The sequence below is a fragment of the Panthera onca genome, chromosome X (genome assembly GCF_046562875.1).
Source record: "Panthera onca isolate mPanOnc1 chromosome X, mPanOnc1 haplotype 2, whole genome shotgun sequence".
Lineage (NCBI taxonomy): Eukaryota > Metazoa > Chordata > Mammalia > Carnivora > Felidae > Panthera > Panthera onca.
The window spans coordinates 117,736,471-117,755,829 of NC_138357.1; the positions used below are offsets into that span (position 1 = coordinate 117,736,471).

Here is a 19,359-nt window from a genome sequence, read left to right on the forward strand (position 1 = left end):
TCTCTGAGCCTCAGTTTCATAATCTGTGCAACATCGATAAAAATTATTCACCTCTAGATTTGTTGTAACGCTTCAATGAACTATTATAATGCAAAGCACTTTGAGCAGTTACTTATAATTATTTTTCCCTGTCCTATAATAATACGTACAACTTTGGAATAAGGGAAAGTAGTGAAAACTTTTTTTAAAGGCTTGGTTACTGCCAGGTCACCTGGACCTGGAAGACTTGTTTTTCTGGGTGAAGAAATATTTTCCCTGCGTGAAGGTTTCATAATCACAGTCGAGCCGGCCCAGGAGCCCTGCCATTTACAGTGGCTCCTCTCTTTATCTCTGACATACCCGCTCTCTGGGAATGAGGACATTGATCCAGCTCTGGAGATTCTACAGGATAACCACTGGAGTCCCTCTGGATTCTCTGTTGCCATGATCCCATGGTTTTGGATGACCACGGACATGGACACTCTTTGAATTTCATACCATGCAGAGTCATTTTTATTTCCCTGGGTCCTTGACTGACTTTAGAACAGGTAAGTGAAAGGGGAGGAGGCAGACAGTGAAGTCAGCCATACAATAGGTGGTTAACATGGTCATCTGAGAGATAGAAAGTGAGCCGGATCAGGAATGTTAACCTGCGGAGTGGAGGGTAGTCTTATACTTTTATTTTTATTTTTTAAAGGGTTATTTATCTTTGAGAGAGAGTGCGTGTGAGCGAGGAAGGGGCAGAGAGAGGGGGAGACAGCAGATCCAAAGCCGGCTCTGTGCTGACAGCAGCGAGCCCGATGTGGGGCTCGAACTCACGAGTTGGGAGATCATGACCTGGGCCAAAGTTGGGTGCTCAACCAACTGAGCCACCCAGATGCCCCTAGTCTCGTACTTTTAAAAATGGCCATGGAAATTAAAATTAAAATCAGAAAAAAAAAAAGAATTCCAAAAAGACAAGGGCAAAGTAGTTTATTTAGGAAGGGAAAATGTTACCCTAGTAGAGACTTTCTGTGAATAGAGCTTGACATGAAAAGAAAGGAGAGATAACTGACTTTTAATGGAATTGTCTGGAAAACATATAAGTACCAACATTACCCCCCGTGATCCCTAATTCTAGCCTTCTTTTGTCCCTGTAAAATTATAACACCTTCAGTGTATCTTTAACAGCTTTTTAGGAACATATTAACCAAATGTTCAAGTTCTGATCTGGCCATAAAATACTAGGAGGGCTATGATTCTCTAGGATTAATGAATAACATTTGTTTATTTGATTTACTTTAAAAAATCATTCTAAAATCTGTTTACATATCTGTCCTCTCCAGGATGAACTTTATATTGGTTCAGCAGACTGTTTACTGTTTCTTCTTCTTCTTCTTCTTCTTCTTTTCTTTTTTTTTTTTTTTTTTTTCATCTTCCCTGCTCAGTGCCCAACCCAAGTTCAAAGGCTGATGAGCAAGAAAAACTCATGAAGAGGTTTTACTCTAGGGAAAGTTGTTCAGTGGATGGGATCTTGGTGCATAGGGAAAGATGTCAGGCTCTTTCTGGCTCCTTCTCAGCTTTGCTGCTTTAACTGCTGCTCAATCCACCACTGAAGAACTGGCCAAGACATTTTTGGAGAAGTTTAACCATGAAGCCGAAGAGCTGTCTTATCAAAGTTCACTTGCTTCCTGGAATTATAACACCAATATCACAGACGAGAATGTCCAAAAAATGGTGAGTTCTCATGGCTACATAGGGGTGTTTGCTGCTTCTTAAAGATTAGATTACTGCCCATGCAACTGAAAAGGGAAATCAAAGAAATGCTCTGAGTTGTGAAGTTGGATGTTTGCCTCGATCTTTTGGATTCTGGAGTCCCAGATGCCTAAACTTAAATGACCTTGGGGCTCATTTGAAAACGGTTACAAAATAATTCACTGGTCTCGGTCCAGATTCTTGGAAACCAGTGAACATGCTTTATGAAGCTGCTACCATAATTCTCATCATAATCAGGGTTTCAAAGCATTTCATGGAAATGCCATAAGTTATTGAGTTAATAATTTTCCCAAGCCTACAGTGTCAACAGGAATATCTAAAGACTCTCTAAAATGATAGATTAACTGCAAAATGCAAGTGGAGGCTTAGTGAAAAAGCTAGCTAGTAATTAAACTAACCATGGGTCCAGAGGCTGGAATTGGGAATTCCTTCCTTCATTGTCGTGGAGCTCTGAGGGACTTCCAAAGGTCACAGAATCCATCCAGAGCCCTCCCAGAAAAACCATAACTAAACCAATTCTGACAAATCTCAGAATGCTCTGAGAAAGCAAGATGCTTTGACAAGTGCAAGGACTCAGGAATTTCTTCTCTCACAGGTCCCAAAGCAGTATCCTTACACGTCTTTCCTAGAAGTCGAGCGACATTATTTGAGAAAAGATTTTGTGACACTTAAAAAATAAAAGATTTTCTGACACTCGTATAGCGATACATTCCTTCAAAAATGTAGTTCAGAAGCTTATTTTTTTTTTCAAATGGTTAGTAGGTCGCATGTTTAAATTACTGCCATTCATGGGACAGATGAAACCCGAGACCTACTGCCTCATTTGAAATTCCCAAAGAGAAGCTTTTTCATTTTTCTAAAGCTCAAAGAAATCCTGGAGATTTTGACAGCCTGATGTGGTCATAGGAGATCATCTGTTTCTTGGCTCATATTTTGGTCTTACCTCTCTTCATCTCTTTATTGTTGCTCTGGCCTCACTTTTTATTTGATCTCTGTTGGAGGTGACTATAGTGTACTGTTCGTTTATTTTCATGCTCCGCTGAATGGGCCCGTAGGTGCTGGTGAAGGTGTTACTTACCAGCATCGTGCCTAAGAGCTCCGGATCCGGACTGGCGAGGTTCAGATCCTGGCTCCACCACTTTCCAGCTGGGTGAGCTTAAGCTGCTGAATTAACCTCTCTGCGCCTTCATTATCTCACCTGTGAAAAAGAACGTCCCACTCATATCTGCCTTGTAGGGTCGTTGTGAAGCCTTAGTTCATACCCCAAACCACCAGAATAGGGCTCGATACCCGTGAGCTTGGGAGAACGACACGATATCGTTGCTACGAGTGCGGGAGTTGTACTTGCCGAAGAGACATGTAACAGTCCTGCTGAGTGCCCTTTGCTGAGAAGCCATGTTCCAGAATGAGATGTAGCGATGTTTGTCGAAATCATGTCTGGATCACTGAGTGTTATTACTTTTGAATTGCAGCTGTTGATTAGAGCAAAGGCCAGAGAGGAGAGGGCATAAATCACCAAGTGTGGCCAAACCGCAGAAAGCATGGACCTTTTAAAGGAAAGTGAAAATATTAAAATGCAGAGAGGAAGCAGGTGGCCACCAGCTACATGCAGGGAGGGCAGTCTGGTGGTGAGGAATGGCTTCTGCTTCTGCGCGTGTGCCGGGTAACTGGCTAAAAGAGCAGTGAATATATTTTGGCTAACTCCTTCGGTTTAGAGCAGTTTTGTGGGTGTTTCAGACTTAGTGATAGGACCTAGGGAATAAGGTACGGGTTTTGTCCTTTCCTTTTACTCTAGAGAGCTTTTAACGACAGCTTTATTGAAATACAATTTATGCACCATAAAATCCACCAATTGAAAGTATACGATTCGATGCTTTTTAGTATATTTACAGAACTATACAACTTTCGCCAGCATCTAACTGCAGATCATTTTCGTCTCTCCAGCAAGAAACCACATGTCCGTTAGTCATCGCCCTTCCTCCCAGCCCCCAGCCCCAGGCAACCACTAATCTACTTTCTGTCTCTAAAGATTTGCCTCCTTTGAACATTTCATATCAATGGACTCATAGGAAATGTTGTCTCTCGTGTCTGGCTGCTTTCACTTCGCATGTTGTGGCACGTAGCGTTCCTTCCTTCCTTTCTGTTGCCAAATAGTATTCCATGGTATGATTTTTCTTTACTTTTCATCATAAAAATGTTCAAACATGTATAAAAGAAGAGAGACTGGTCTATTGAATCTCCTCGTACCCATCACCTGATTTTACAAATTATTAACACTTTGGCCAATCTTGTTTTATTTTTCTACCCAACCCCTCATTTATTGGATTATTTTGAAAGAAATCCAAAACATGATCTGGTTGGATGCATAAATATTTCACCTTGTAGCTCTCAAAGTAAGAATTTTTAAAAGAACCTCAATAACACTACCAACCACTTGATGAGAACTCCTCAGTTTTGTCAAATATCTATGAGTATTCAAATGCACCCTACCATCTCATTTTTTTAAAAATTTCAGCTCTTTTGTGTGAATCAAGATCTAACCGGGTCCTCTCCTTCCAATCATTTTGAAGGATGTTCTTTAGTTCTCTTTTAGTCTATAGAATTCCTCCCTCACTTTTTTAACAATTTATTTGCTGAAGAATTAAATTTCTGGTTCTATAGAAATTCCCACTATTCTGGATTTGCCGATCATGCCCCGTAAATGTTGCTTAACATGCTCTTTTGTCCCCTATATTTCCTGTAAATGTCTAGATCTAGGGCAGAGGTCAGAACACTTTTTCTGAAAAAGGCCAGATAGTAAATATTTCAGGCTTTGTGGGCCCCATGGCCTCTGTTCAACTCTGCCATTGTAGTGCAAAAGCAACCATAGATGACACAAAAATGAGCGTGACTATGTTCCAATAAAACTTTATTTACAAAAATAGATGGTGGGCAGAGTCCTGATCTAGAGACTTGATCAGACTCAGGTTTCACCTGTGGGTTATTTAATAGGTGTGGAAATGGGATTTCCACTACTAGCATGGTACAGGAATATTGAGCCAAGAAATTAACAAAAATCTAGTTTAGGTCCCTAGAGCTCTGGAAAAAAAGACTAGCTTGGGAAGGAACAGTATGTCCTTAGTGGGCAAAATTCAAGGCAACATCATGCATTTTTTTGTCTTGCGATTTAAAGTATGACACTTACAGTATGGTAGTGATAAGTAGAACAGATATCTTCAAAGTTCCTATATCAGTATAATTTAAAAAATGTTCTGAGACCGAGCCCTTTTGGGGATCGTGAGTTGTTTCCAGAAGAAATTGAGAATAATATTATTCCTATAATTTGGTATCAAAGTTTTACCAGAAATTTTGCTTGACAGTAAATCATCCTGGATTGGGTGAAGAAGGGTAGAGGTTTCAAGGTAACTGGTGGGTTGCGTAGATGAGTCTGTACCAGAGACCAAACTCTTCTTTCCATAGTCCACTCCTTCCCACTCATGCGTGTTACAGACAAGACTAGAATGTGTTGAATACAATCAATGGTCACTGGTTAAGAGCGTTAGCTTTGGAGGTAAACATCTGGGTTAACACTCTGGTTCTTTTAATTACTAGCTGCGTGTCCTAGGGAAAGCTACTTCCCAGCTCTGTGCCTCAGTTTCCTCATTTGTGAAGTAGAGATAATCACAACTACCTCAAAAGATTGTTTGTGAAGATTAATTGGGAAGTGGTTCCTGAGGGGTTGTGTGTACTCAATAAAGAGAGAAATCATTTCCCGTTTTTACTGCCACTATTCTACTCATCTCTTTCTTGTCTGAGCCGTTGTTTTCTGTCCACACACCATTTCCATCACGTCACAAGCCTGCTTGGAGCCCCTGAGTGATTCCCTAGTATTCAAAGAATAAAAGTAAAATTCCTTGCCTGGAAAACCCAATCATGCCTGAAGTCCCGCGTTGGGATTGTTACTAATTATCTATTGTGTTAAAAATTACCATAAGTTTAGCAATTTAAAACACTACGCATTTATTATCCCACAGCTTCTGTGGGTCAGGAATCCAGGCATTTTCTAGTTGCATCTTCCATTTCTGAGCCTTATGAAGTTGTAATCGAGGTCCTGGCTAGCACTATGGTCTCATCTGAGGCCTGACTGGGGATGAATCCACTTCGAAGCTAATGTGGTTAGTGGTAAGCATTCAGATCCTTGTGTGCTGCTGGACTGAGGACCTTAGTTTCTTGCATGATATCACCCAGAGCCCCTCCTCCATTCCTCGACGTGTGGCCCTTTCCACAGGGTGGCTCACAACATGGCATCTCGCTGCATCAGAGTCAGCAAGGGAGACAGAGTTTTAGCAAGATGAAAATTATAATCTTATATAACATAAATATGTACATCCTGTCACCTTTGGTATATGCTGCTGGTTAGATGTGAATCATGGGTTCTGCTCACACTCAAGGTGGAGGCGATCACTCAAGTGTGTACCACCCAGACAGAGGGATCATGGGAGCCATCTTAGCGTTTCTCTACCACAGGATCCAGGACCCAGATGCTGTCAGTTGATTGCTATATTCACTATTTATATCTCTCAGCCCCTTTATGCACATATGAATAACGGAGACAAAATGATTTTCTATCTCATGAGATTAAGAAGATCAAATGAGGTGAATTATTCTGCAAAGTACTCTACATCCATCCAACTCCTACCTACTTTAAGGTCTTCTCCATGAGAGCTTGGCCAAATCTAGTTGCCTGCATGAGTCTTTCTTGTCCTATAGCAGAAACTGCTTGGCCCACTCAAAGCTTATACTTTATCATATGCTCTTATATTTCATTAATGAAACATTCACGCTGCATACCTTATCTGTCTGATAACACTGTAAGCAACTTAAGGGCAAAGAGTTTTTTTCTATAAATTATAAAATAGCTAACTTTTTTGAATGTTTAGGATGTACCAGATACTGTGATAAACTTTTTGTTATTTGTCAATTCTTCTCATCGTTACAACAACCCTTTGAGGTAAGTCCTATTATTACTCACGTTTTACAGATAAGGTGACTGGCTCAGAGAAGGTAAGTAATTTGCCTCAAGTTGCACGGCTAGCCACAGGTGTCTGACTCCAAGAATGGAGTTCTTACTTGTCTCATAGGCTACCTCTTTTATACAGTCTGGAGAAGTACAATGTACAAAGTAATTGCTTATTTCAGTCTGTGATAGATGGAAATGAATTTGTACATTGAGAAAAGACTGTGCTAGAAGAGTCTGGAGAAGTCCACTTGCCTATACTGATGTTCAAGATGGGGGCCAAGTGAGTCCTGGCATCATCACCTGCTCGTTGGTTTCTTTGACTGTTAGAAAATCGCCATGGCTACCAAAGGGCCATGTTCTGGGCTACCTTCTTGGGGGAACATAATTTAAGATCAGAATCTCTGGTAAGTCATGGCACTGTGGGGCTTACTGCAAACTGATTCTCATTTCTTGCGGTTCCCAGTGTCATGAGGGGCTGTATTCCCATTAAGTTTGTTCTGAGCTTTACTGGGCTCTCCCCTTAGAGCATTCATCCTCGAATCCTTGATCAGCTCACCCACGTCACAGTGCTAAGGCCATAAATTCCAGGGCCCCACGATGTGAATTATCTGTGAGAATGCACTTCCAGTTCTGGGGACAGGACCCTGGGGAAAACTAGGCACTGGGCCAGAAAGAGAGAGTGACCAAGAATGGCCTGCTAACTCATAACCTAAGCTTTGACCTTCAGCAAAGTAGAGAACTAAACTACTCAGGAAATATTAGATGTTCCACCAGATGTTTTTTTGGACAGTATCTCCTGTTTTATCTGTTCAAGCGGTGCCATTCTGACTTCAACTTTATTTTTTTGTCATTTCAGAATGAGGCCGGGGCCAAATGGTCTGCCTTTTATGAAGAACAGTCCAAGCTTGCCGAAACTTACCCGCTAGCAGAAATTCACAATACCACCGTCAAACGTCAATTGCAGGCCCTTCAGCAGAGTGGGTCATCAGTGCTCTCAGCAGACAAGAGCCAACGAGTATGTGAACATTCTAGCGCTGACCTCAAGAGTTGAAATATTGGGGAAACATTAAATGTTAATATCCCCATGGCTGCTTCCTTTATCTGCAGAGATAGTAATGCTGACATTAGAGAGAGCTCTGTGCCTAGGTAGGGTGACCACATAATTTGTCATCCAAACTGGAATCCTTCTGCAAGTGAAAGAAGACACTGGTAATAATTATGTTAGGACACAAAGTCAAACTGGTGTGGTCTGGGCCCTGTGTTGTATATGGGCACCCTATACCGAAGTCACCTCCCTGAGGACCAGGTGGCCTGAAGAATATACTTAGTCTATGTCATTCATTCTCAACTAGGGGTGCCCCCCAGTGACATTTGATGATGTCTGGAAACATTTTTGGTTGTCGTAAGTGGGGAAGGGGCAGGGATGCCGCTAAACATTCCACAATGCACGAGACAGACCCCAATGACAAAGAATTATTTGGTCCACAACATTAATAGTGCCAAGCTTGAGAAGTCCTGTATGTGGTCCAATTCTTTCCCCCTTTTCATTCTTGACTCTTCTCTACGTCTTTAACGAGTGGCTAAGAACCTCAGCTCAAACTGCTTTAGGGGTGGATGAGCCATCTCTTTCCAAGACATCCATTCCATCTGTGGGCCCCTTTAATTGATAGAGATACTCCCTCCATTGAGCATTAAGTGCTTTACCACCATTTTGTTCTGCCTTCTGGATCCAAATTGCTCTTTCCTACAAAGGTTTTTAAATAAATGAAGGCAGCTATTTTTTTAAACTAGTTGACCCCTATTTTTAAAGTTTATTTATTTATTTTGAGAGAGAGCGAGAGAGAGCACGAGCATAGGAGGGGCAAAAAGAGAGAGGAGAGAGAGAATCCCAAGCAGGCTCTACGTTGTCAGGGGGGAGCCTGACACGGGGCCAGAACTTACTAACTGCGAGATGATGACCTGAGCTGAAACCAAGAGTTGGACACTTAGCTGACGGAGCTACCCAGGCGCCCCAAGTCCTTTTTGTTTTTTGAACCTAAGATATCATCTTTCGCTCTGTCAGTTTTCGTCTCTACGATAGTTTCAAGTTTCCTAACCAGTCCTAATTGCTGTCTTCATTTTGTCGGTAACCTTGAACTAGACATGGCACTCTGCGTTGGTTCTGATGCATGAAGGTGATCAGGAATAGGACATTCTACACCCTTTGCCCTACATCTATGAAGACAGTCTAGGACTGTATTAGGTTTTTGTTTGTTTGGTTTGTTTGTTTTTTGACAACCAAATCCCATGTTGGCTCATATCAGCATCACTGTCCAGGAAGTTTCCAAGTCTCTTCCACCAATGTTGCTCTAAAATGATAGCTTTCAAAATTCTATTCTTAAGTAGGTAGTTTGCTCAAATTCAAGAAAGCCTGTATTCACCCTATTAAAATAACATCTCTCATCCCATCTCTCTAGCCTAGGAGTCAGCACACTTTATTCTGTAAAAGGAAAGATAGTAAATATTTTAGGTTTTGTGGGCCGTCTAGTCTCTGTCACAATGAGTCAACTCTGCTGTTGTGTCAGAAAATCAGCCATAGCTAATACATAAGCAAATGAGTGTGGCTGTGTTCTGCTAAAACTTTACAAAAACAGGCAGCAGACAGCATTTGGTCTGCAGATCATAGTTTACAGACCCCTGATCTAACCTACTGAAATATTTTTATCTAAAATATTTGGCTATTTAACATCAAAGTCTTCTTTCTCAGTTGCTTGTCCTCTGGAATTCTGTGTTGTAATCTACATCTATAAAAAGAAAAAATTCACGATAAGGACAAAGATAAAACCATGTGACACATATCTTCCTACAAGTTGATATTTATTATTCCACATTCTTTGGATCCAATTATCCAACTAGCTATTAATCCACTTTATCTTATCCATTCCGTGCTTCCCATCTTTTTCTCAAAGACACCATGTGAAACTTGGCCCATTGGTCTTTGAGAGTCTAGACAGCCTGATCTATCCTGGGTGGAACGTGGACACTATATTTTTATAAGATTCTGGGTAGTTCTAATGTGCAGCCCAAACTGAAAAACACAGAAATGCATGTAAAAGATTGAACTGTTTGGGAAGAGAGGAGACTCAAGAATGCATGAATACAATGGAGAGGGAGGAGGGGAGATTGAAAAAGCAGGTACACAAAGAGACCATGAGGAGTTTTGTGCCATGGTAAGGAATTTGGATTGATGCCTTTGGACTATGGGATCTTATTGAAGTTTTAATCATGGGATCTATTTCATGTTTTAGGATAATGACTTTTGTGGCAGAGTGAAAGAATAATGGAAGGGGGAAATAGGAGAAGAGAAACAGAGCCTTTCATGTGGTGCTTCTTAAATCAAATGTAGGGGAGAACCAGTTCCTTCTTTCCTCTCCTATCTTTCCTTTCCTTTCCTTTCCTTTCCTTTCCTTTCCTTTCCTTTCCTTCCTTTCTTCCTCCCTCTCTCCCTCCTTTTCTCCCTCTCTTCTTCCCTTTCTTCTTTTATTACCAATCTATTACAGATCAGTACTTGGCTAAATCCATTGACATGCTGAGATGTCATGGAAATATCAAATGGTTTTTTAAAGTTTATAAACATTCATTCTCTTTTTTAAAAAAAAAATATTCTCTTGATTCCTGTACTTGTCACAGAATAGAAACAAAGAATTTGCTGTTTTGTACTGGTCCATGGACCATACTTTGAGTAGCACTGCTTAACTCTATTACCTTTACTCTCCTTTACCTACAAGATAAAGTTAAAACTCTTTGGTGTGGCATAGATGGCCGACCCCTCGTGACAAAGCCCCTGCTTACCTCTCCAGTGTCACTACTCCAGTTTCCTTCAACGTGTCATCACTTCTGGAAAATTGCTGCTCTTCCCCAACCTCCATCCATCTTTTAGGCTCTGCCTTCTATTCCCTTTTTCTACTTGACCAATTCCTACTTCTCTTCCAAGTCATGGCACTGATGTCCCTTCCTCTTTAAAGCCATTCCTGAATCTCCAAGTTCTTCATTTATCCACCTCCTGCCAGACTGCCACATCACTTTTTCATGACAGTTCTACCACTTGTCCCTCGATTATGTAATTATTGATTTCATGGCTGCCTCCTTGTCCCATGGCCGTGGGGTTCCTTGAGGATCCACGGCTTGTTCATGTCAGAGTTATCAGAGTGTCGGACAAAGTAGATGTTCAGTGAATGTGTTCTCGGTGAATGCTGAATGAACAGCAAATGCACTTCTCTGTGTACCTGGGAAACATCCTTGGGATTTTGGTGGATCCATTTATTTCAGTCATTCCACATATATTTATTATGTATTTCTAAGGCTCTGTGCCAGTTGATAGTGGGGGAAATTTAACGGAGATATTCCTACCCTACATAAAGGAGGGTGCTTGGCAAAGATGGGAATTGCTGTATTTTGAGGCACAAAAAATCACATGGTTAAAAGGACATCCTTACCTTAGCGTTCTATATAGCACATCTCCCACATTGAACATTGTTTATTATGCTTAATTTGCAGTTGAACACAATCTTAAATGCAATGAGCACGATCTACAGTACTGGAAAAGCTTGTAACCCAAATAATCCACAGGAGTGCTTATTACTTGAACCAGGTAGGCTATTAATTTTGAGCAGTCATTATGAAATTTAAGTTTTTACTCTAAGTTTTAAAACTGAGATCGACACTGGATGATGAAACTGTGCCTTTCAAGTGGATAATCCAAAGATGATAAGATTCCAAATAGGTGTTTCAGTACATAGGTGAACTGTTAACTTATCACAAAACTTCATTGTAAACTCTGTCACATTCTAAGTAATTTAACTAAGTAGTTAAATGATTTCAACGGTTTATTTTTTCTGCAGAAATATTTTGGAACTATAACAAGGATGAAGAAATCGAGAAATCATGAGATTTCACTTAATAACTTTATGGCCTCGATGCCTGCCAGCCTTACTTTTAATTTTTTAAAGTTCATACAATTGTTTACAAATAAAAATTTTACAAATGCATGGTTTTTTTTCCCTATTGGGTGCTTTGCAATGACAGGCTTGGATGACATAATGGAAAACAGCAAAGACTACAATGAGAGGCTCTGGGCTTGGGAAGGCTGGAGGGCTGAGGTCGGCAAGCAGCTGAGGCCATTATATGAAGAGTATGTGGCCCTGAAAAATGAGATGGCAAGAGCAAACAGTAAGTTCGCTGGTCTATAGAGATCCTGATGCTCTCTGTGGGGGCCGTGGGCTATTTCTCATGAATTACCAAGCCTGCCCTTTGACAGAAGTGGTATCCATAAATTAGTGATCATCTCCTGAACAAATTCAGGTGATGTGTCTCAAAGAAGAAACTACGAGGGGATAAGGAAAGATGCGCTGACATTCTACAGTTTAAGGAGCTCAGCAATGAGGCTGAACGACAGGACGTCAAACAAATCAGTCGTCTGGGAAGGTATCAGGAACCCAAGCCTTCCTGAGGTAGCCTGGGGATTGAGTAGGGATTCTATTGCTCTGACAGGATGGGAGACAGAGACGCTGTCTCTCACCTAAACTCCTATCTGGCTACAGTTGATTCTTAAAGGTCATTTGTGTGTTTAACTCAAGGTGGTGTCCCAGAAAGAAAAAAAAAATCAGATTAATTTAGGCTGGAAACCCATTATGTTCTGCAGTTGTAATTATAACTCAAATCATGTGGTCATAAAAATCTTAACATGGGGCTTAAATTTCCATATCTCCTAACTTATTCTCCTGCCTGAATAATGAGCTGAAGCTATGGCATTACGAGTAACTTTATGCTTTGGTGATTCACTGCCTCCTGGGGTTGAGTAAGGAAGAATTTTTTTCATCTGTTGTTTCTCAGTGCCTTTCACTGCCACTTAAACTTGTATTCTTAAGCCACAGGCAAGCTGGGACAGCAGCTCATCACCATATCTTTCCATCCAAATATTTCTCTCTCTCCTCTTCCTGATCATCCATTGCCAATGTGCATGTGAAAATAAGAATTTTTGAAATACATTTGCAAACTGTATTGGCTAATGTCCTAATGCAAGCCTGTGTTTCCAGATGACGAGATACTACATGATGCACGCAGAGATGTTCTGTGTATACAGATAATCTGCAAACAAACACAGGCCCGCTGTGGCAATGTCTAAGATGAGTTGATTTACATTTGAAAATAGAAGGCCCTGAACAAGAAGAGAATTTAAAAACTAAAATCCAGTCACATGTTTTATTTTATTTTATTTTTTTATTTTTTTCAATATATGAAGTTTATTGTCAAATTGGTTTCCATGCAACACCCAGTGCTCATCCCAAAAGGTGCCCTCCTCAATACCCATCCCCCACCCTCCCCTCCCTCCCACCCCCCATCAACCCTCAGTTTGTTCTCAGTTTTTAACAGTCTCTTATGCTTTGGCTCTCTCCCACTCTAACCTCTTTTTTTTTTTTTTTTTCCTTCCCCTCCCCCATGGGTTTCTGTTAAGTTTCTCAGGATCCACATAAGAGTGAAACCATATGGTATCTGTCTTTCTCTGTATGGCTTATTTCACTTAGCATCACACTTTCCAGTTCCATCCACGTTGCTACAAAGGGCCATATTTCGTTCTTTCTCATTGCCATGTAGTACTCCATTGTGTATATAAGCCACAATTTCTTTATCCATTCATCAGTTGATGGACATTGAGGCTCTTTCCATCATTTGGCTATTGTTGAGAGTGCTGCTATAAACATTGGGGTACAAGTGCCCCTATGCATCAGCACTCCTGTATCCCTTGGGTAAATTCCTAGCAGTGCTATTGCTGGGTCATAGGGTAGGTCTATTTTTAATTTTCTGAGGAACCTCCACACTGCTTTCCGGAGCGGCTGCACCAATTTGCATTCCCACCAACAGTGCAAGAGGTTCCCGTTTCTCCACATCCTCTCCAGCATCTATAGTCTCCTGATTTGTTCATTTTGGCCACTCTGTCCAGTCACATGTTTTAAAGCCAAAGATAGAAACTGAAGTATGGAGACAGTAGAGACCAGGGGTTAGAAGACTCGGTGGGTGCTTTTGCCTCTTCCCAGTCGTGTGACGCTGGACAAACGATTCCACCGTCCAGGAACAGGGTGCTAATCTGCATGGTGGGGATTTTAATAATGTCAATCTTGCAGAGTTTCTGTGCTTCTTAGAGGAGATGATGCATTGAAGAGAGAGCAAAGAGAGAGCAGAGAGCAAGCGCTTGACAGACACCAGCTAGTGTTAGTATTCATTTCATCCCTTTGAGTTGACATTTAGAAGGACAATAAAAATGTGACAGATCTTTGGATTTTTTAACCTCCCACCAAGGCTGATCTATGTATACCATGCTTTATCTCCTTCTTTCTCTTATGTTCTCTTCCTTCTCCTTTTAAAAAACAGATTATGAGGACTATGGAGATTATTGGAGAGGAGATTATGAAGAGGAGTGGACAGATGGCTATAACTATAGCCGCAGCCAGTTGATTAAAGATGTGGAACATACCTTCACACAGGTAACCAAGGAAGCATACACAGAGACAGATGTAGGGCAGTGCGCAGGAAGAAGGGACAATGACCAAAGGCATTCTGGCTTGTTCCTAATGCACTAGTTAGCCATTCCCAGGCCTCAGAGTTATGGAATATTAGAGCTTGAAAAGATTTGAAAGAGTAATAGGACAGGCCTCATAGATGAGCAGAGTTACTCTGCTTTCCTCTCCTTTTCAGCCACTGAGTGGCCCAGCAATTACCAATAGCAAGGTTATAAGAAGGAGAGATTATCGGATGGAATGGTCTTCGTGAACTACCTGGGACCCACCCTGTCTTACTTTGTTAGCAGCTGTAGGCTTTGCTTCCTTCCTCAGGACAATTCATAGTATTGTTTCCTTACCTTTGACTGAGGGAGCCTTTATATGGAAGGCAGAGTATCTCATGGACACTTCTCAATGTCTCCCTCTTCCTTCCTTTTGCCCCCCACCCCTCCCCCTTACCCCTATGCCTTCAAACTTCTTATGCAAACCTACTGTGTCATAGCCATCGTTAGGCAAAGCAATCAAAAATGGAAGTTGGGGCAACAACTCCTCAGAAAAGAAATGGGCAAAAGATTTGAGCAAGTACATCCTCAAGGAGATTATATAAATGACAGATAAGCCAGTAAAAAGTTATTAGGGAAATGCAAATTAAAACCATGTTTAAAAACCACCACACACCCACCGGAATGGCTACGGTTAAAAAAGACAGGCTTAGCAGGTGCTGGTGTGGGTGTGGAGACGCTGCTGATAGAAATGCAGAATGGTGCAGCGGCTGCAGAAAGTGGTTTGGCAGTTCTTAAGAAGTTGAACACACACTTACCATCCGACTAAGGTGTTCCACTCTTAGGTATCTATATGAGAGAAATGAAAATATAGATCCATACGAAGACTCATACATGAACGCTCATAGAAGCATCATTCACAGTAGCCCCAAACTGGAGGCAACCTAGTTGTCCTTCAGCTGCCAAATTGTATCCAAGAGAGACTAAATGAAGCAAACTCTGACGTAATCATACAGTGACATGCTACTCAGTAATAAAAAGAATGAACTACTGATACACGCTGTAACATGGATGAACCTAAAAATCATGCTGAGTGAAAGAAGCCAGATGCAAAAGATTACATATCACATGACTTCATCTATGTGAAATTTCCAGAACAGACAAAACTATAGAGACAGAAATCAGTTCAGTGATTACCTGGGGCTGGGGACGGGAGTGGAATTGACTGCACATAGGCACAAGAAAACGTTTTGGGTCAATGGAAATATTCTAAAACTGGGTAACAGTGATGTTGTCCGACAGCCTAAGTGTACTAAAACTCATGAAACTGCACATTTAAAAAGAGGTGAACTTTGTGGGATGTAAACGATACTTCAACTTAAAAACAAAGGAAGTAGGTAACATATTAAAAATGAATATTTCTTTGCATCTGCTTTCATTTTGGGACCTGTATTCCTCCAGATGTGTTTGTTGGTTTATGCAGTGAAGTTAGTCATCATCCATATCTGGGAAGACATGTCTGAAGAGATTCCTATTTTTGGTGGTAGGGATTGGAAATTGGAAAAGGCTACTCTTGGTCTTAAACTTTCTTCCTGGGCTTTTCAGATTAAGCCACTGTACCAACATCTTCATGCTTACGTGAGGGCAAAGTTGATGGATTCCTACCCTTCCCGTATCAGCCCAACTGGATGCCTCCCTGCCCATTTGCTTGGTAAGAAACTCCAGGAACTCTTTGTGTACTTTGTTCTTTGTTATTTCCACCACTAAAGTTGTTTTTTGGAATGAGGCCCAACATAAAACTTTTGGGAAATGTTGCGAATGAAGTTAGTAGCATTGTAGAAATCACATTTTGACAGCACTTTATTCAACGTAATTATATAACATAAATTGTTCTTTATTGCATCACTTTATTTTACACATGAACGAATATTATGTTGGCCACGACTCAAAGGATAAAGGGATTATTTAACATAACTAGAGAGAGAATTCCAAGTTCAAATGAGAGTGGAAATGGGGAAAATAAGTTTTTCAATTTAAGTTGATTGGCTAAGCTCTTGAGGTAGAATTTGAGATTTTAGTATTATGTTGTTAGAGGAAAGAAGCTTCGTAGGCTGTGGTTGGCCAGGGGTGAAAGAAAGGCTTTTGAAAATTAAGGTATAGCTTGAGTGAAAGCTTTGTAAGTTTATTCTAAACTGCACCAATTACTTTTGCTGCAAAGTACGTGGTTTGGAATCATATGGGTTATGAATGAAGTCTTTGCCATGAAGAAAGATGCCTAACTTAGGAAGAGACTCAATCTTCCAAGAACTTTCTATCCTGCCACAGAGGTTTCATAGACCATGAAAGACCTGGGGCCTTTTATTGAACCTCCTAATTCCCTTCCATAGAGTAGCCATCCTTCCTTCCCCTCTACCACTCCCTAGAAGCCAAGGCCAAATAAAATATTTGTGCTTGAAAAGTTCATGTCATGGATACATAGCATTCCTACCAAGCTAAGTTTCTGCTAGCTAATTCTTCTCAACAGCCTTTAAAGCTCTCTCTTAGCAGGAGAGAATATGGACAAAGGACCTGTGGAGACTTTTTATTCTAAGGCAATATATAAATGCTCTCTACAATGTCTTTGGCAGGCATCCTTCAGTAATTCAGTTTCTGCCTAAACCTATCTAGTGTGATGTGACTCTTCTTTCCAAGGTAGACTAATCTAGTGCTATGTGGCACCAATTATAAGCAAGTTCTGCCTTATGTGGGACTGAATCAACACCCCTCTGATGTCTTCCATTCATTACATCTAATTCCATGATATGAGGTTATCCAGAATGTGTTCATTCTTCTTCTACAAGATGGCCTTCTGGATATTTTAAACAACCATCATAAAAGGCACAGCATAGTACCTGGCACAAGAGTATGTAATCAATATATTTTAGTGATATTATTGTTACCATCATCTGCTTCTTTCCAGTTAAATATCCCATAGAGATTTTTAGCCATTCTTTAAAACTCAATTTTCTAATTGTTCTCCCTGGGACAAGCTGTCCTTTGTTGATATCTCTCTTTAAATATCATGCTCAGAACTGAACAATTACTCCAGATGAGGTTTGGCCAGTATTGAGTAAATATGGTATCATGACTTCCTTTGTTCTAGACACTATAATTCTGTTTATTTATCTTGAGATCACATTTGTGTTTTGGAAGCCATGTTATACTGTTTGTTGGGTCTCTTTTGGTCTTTTACATGTTGATTATGTCTCAGCCTGAAGTCACATATTACATATTTTTATAGTGGATACATTTTCCTTTAAGATTTAAGCATTGAACCTTACATTTATTTCTACTGAATTTTATTGCTTAAAACATGAGTTCATTGAAATATTCTTCATGTTGTTATATTGCCCCATTACTTTCTTGCCAGCATTCTGGTCTTGCTGTTAGATTGACTTTTTCTTTTTTTTTTTTTAATGTTTATTTACTTTTGAGGGATAGAGAGAGAGAGAGAGAGAGAGAGGCAAAGAGAGAGAGGGACAGAGGATCTGAAGCAGGCTTTGCACTACTATCCACGAACTGCAAGATTACGACCTGAGCCAAAGTCAGATGCTCAACTGACTGAGCCACCCAGGTGCCCTTAGATTGATTTTTTTCTAGATCCATCTTGCCTTTTAGGGTCTCTGGCCTTGGGATCCAATTTAACATTTGTTTGTGGTGTTTGAAAAATTACCCAATTAAATGTATTACTGTAGTATAGTGATAAAGGTAGAACTTTGTTACTAGTTAGTAGAGTTTCCTGAATGATGATCCTACATGATCTCTCGAGTCCGATATTAGGAACTACTAGTGGTTTAATTTGCAATATTTTGTCCCATAGATGGTGGATATTATCTTTTTCTAATCTATAGTAGCTTTGATGTTCCATACATTTAATACATTGTGCCCTTGAATTGTAATTCGAAATGGGAGAAATAGGGATAATTTCCTGTCATTTTATCCTTTTAGAGGAGATAGAAAAAAGAAGGGAGTGTTGAAAATTTTAAATAGGAGTACGGAAAAAGAGGTAAATGAAGAGAAACTAGATGAACTCTAGAATACTATATGGCCTGTTTGCCAATCCTAAGTTATGCACTGTGTAAAATCAGGTCTATACTTCTGCTGTCTTTGCTATGTATTAATAAAACTTTTTTTTAAAAAAAATAGGCGATATGTGGGGTCGATTTTGGACAAATCTGTACCCTTTGACAGTCCCCTTTGGACAGAAACCAAACATAGATGTTACTGATGCAATGGTGAATCAGGTAGGTAGAAGAGGCCTTAAAAACCAAATCTAAATCCTCAACTTCATTTCTTTTTCTGCCATTTTTCTCTTCTTGTCTTTTGCATGTGAAATCATGTAAATAAAAACATTTTAAGCTAACTTAAACATATTCCTTATGTAGCTTCATGGAAAAGTAATTTACAGTGCCAATGACGTCAAATACCTTGAATGATAAATACGGTATTGATCTTGCTGAGAGGTATTAAAAATGGAGACGACCTGGGTTTTCCATTAAGCAGTAAGATGTGGAATTACCAACTGGTTGGCATTACTCTTTCTAGAGTTAGTCACTGCTAAGTAATCAGTCCGTAATCTCCACGAATAGAAAAAATGGTATCATGAGAAGATTTTTGCGTATTTAAAAAATCATTATTGTTAGAAATATTACAAGAGTCTTTAAAATAATTTTTAAATTACGTTTTTGTTACCATCTTGGCAGAATTGTTTAAGTTCTCTGTGTTTCCTGCCATTGGTGAAGTCATATTATAATGATATTTTTCTTTATTCAGCCAATAGTCTACCTTTTGGGGAAAGAATTTATGATCATACTCCCATTGGCTGTCTAAAATTTCTTCAGAGAGTTGCACCATAATTTCCTTTACTATTTACACATTGCCGGATTTTCCTTTGTAAACAGTTTCAAATCTGTAAGCAACCGTGCAGCAAACATTTTCACATACACAACATGATCCTGGGAAAAAGCCACGACAAAGTAAGAATGCGAAGCGGCAAGGCCTCCAATCTCCTGCAGCTGTGCTAGGTCCGTTTTGCAGTTGAACAACAGCA

General features: G+C 40.2%; 1 protein-coding gene and 1 long non-coding RNA gene across 4 annotated transcripts in view; one reads left to right on the forward strand and one right to left on the reverse strand.

Annotated features, from left to right (window-relative positions):
• Nucleotides 1–344: 344 nt before the first annotated feature.
• The window catches only part of ACE2 (angiotensin converting enzyme 2), a 70,253-nt gene continuing 51,238 nt past the window's right edge, over nt 345–19,359 (forward strand). For 2 of the 3 annotated variants that reach the window (XM_081793639.1, XM_081793640.1), the window contains exons 1-8: nt 348–527; nt 1,407–1,695; nt 7,590–7,748; nt 11,270–11,363; nt 11,798–11,941; nt 14,141–14,253; nt 15,876–15,981; nt 18,456–18,553. In XM_081793639.1, coding sequence (XP_081649765.1) covers nt 1,510–1,695; nt 7,590–7,748; nt 11,270–11,363; nt 11,798–11,941; nt 14,141–14,253; nt 15,876–15,981; nt 18,456–18,553 — 900 coding nt within the window. In that variant the 5' untranslated portion in view covers nt 348–527; nt 1,407–1,509. Of the gene's footprint in view, nt 528–1,406; nt 1,696–7,589; nt 7,749–11,269; nt 11,364–11,797; nt 11,942–14,140; nt 14,254–15,875; nt 15,982–18,455; nt 18,554–19,359 lie in introns of all 3 variants that reach the window. The other variant, XM_081793641.1, reaches the window with a different exon arrangement.
• On the reverse strand, nt 1,591–7,583 carry LOC145714298 (uncharacterized). The gene is made up of 2 exons (XR_014136835.1): nt 2,813–7,583; nt 1,591–1,760 (listed from the first exon to the last, which is right to left on the reverse strand). It is a non-coding gene; the product is annotated as an uncharacterized LOC145714298 (long non-coding RNA).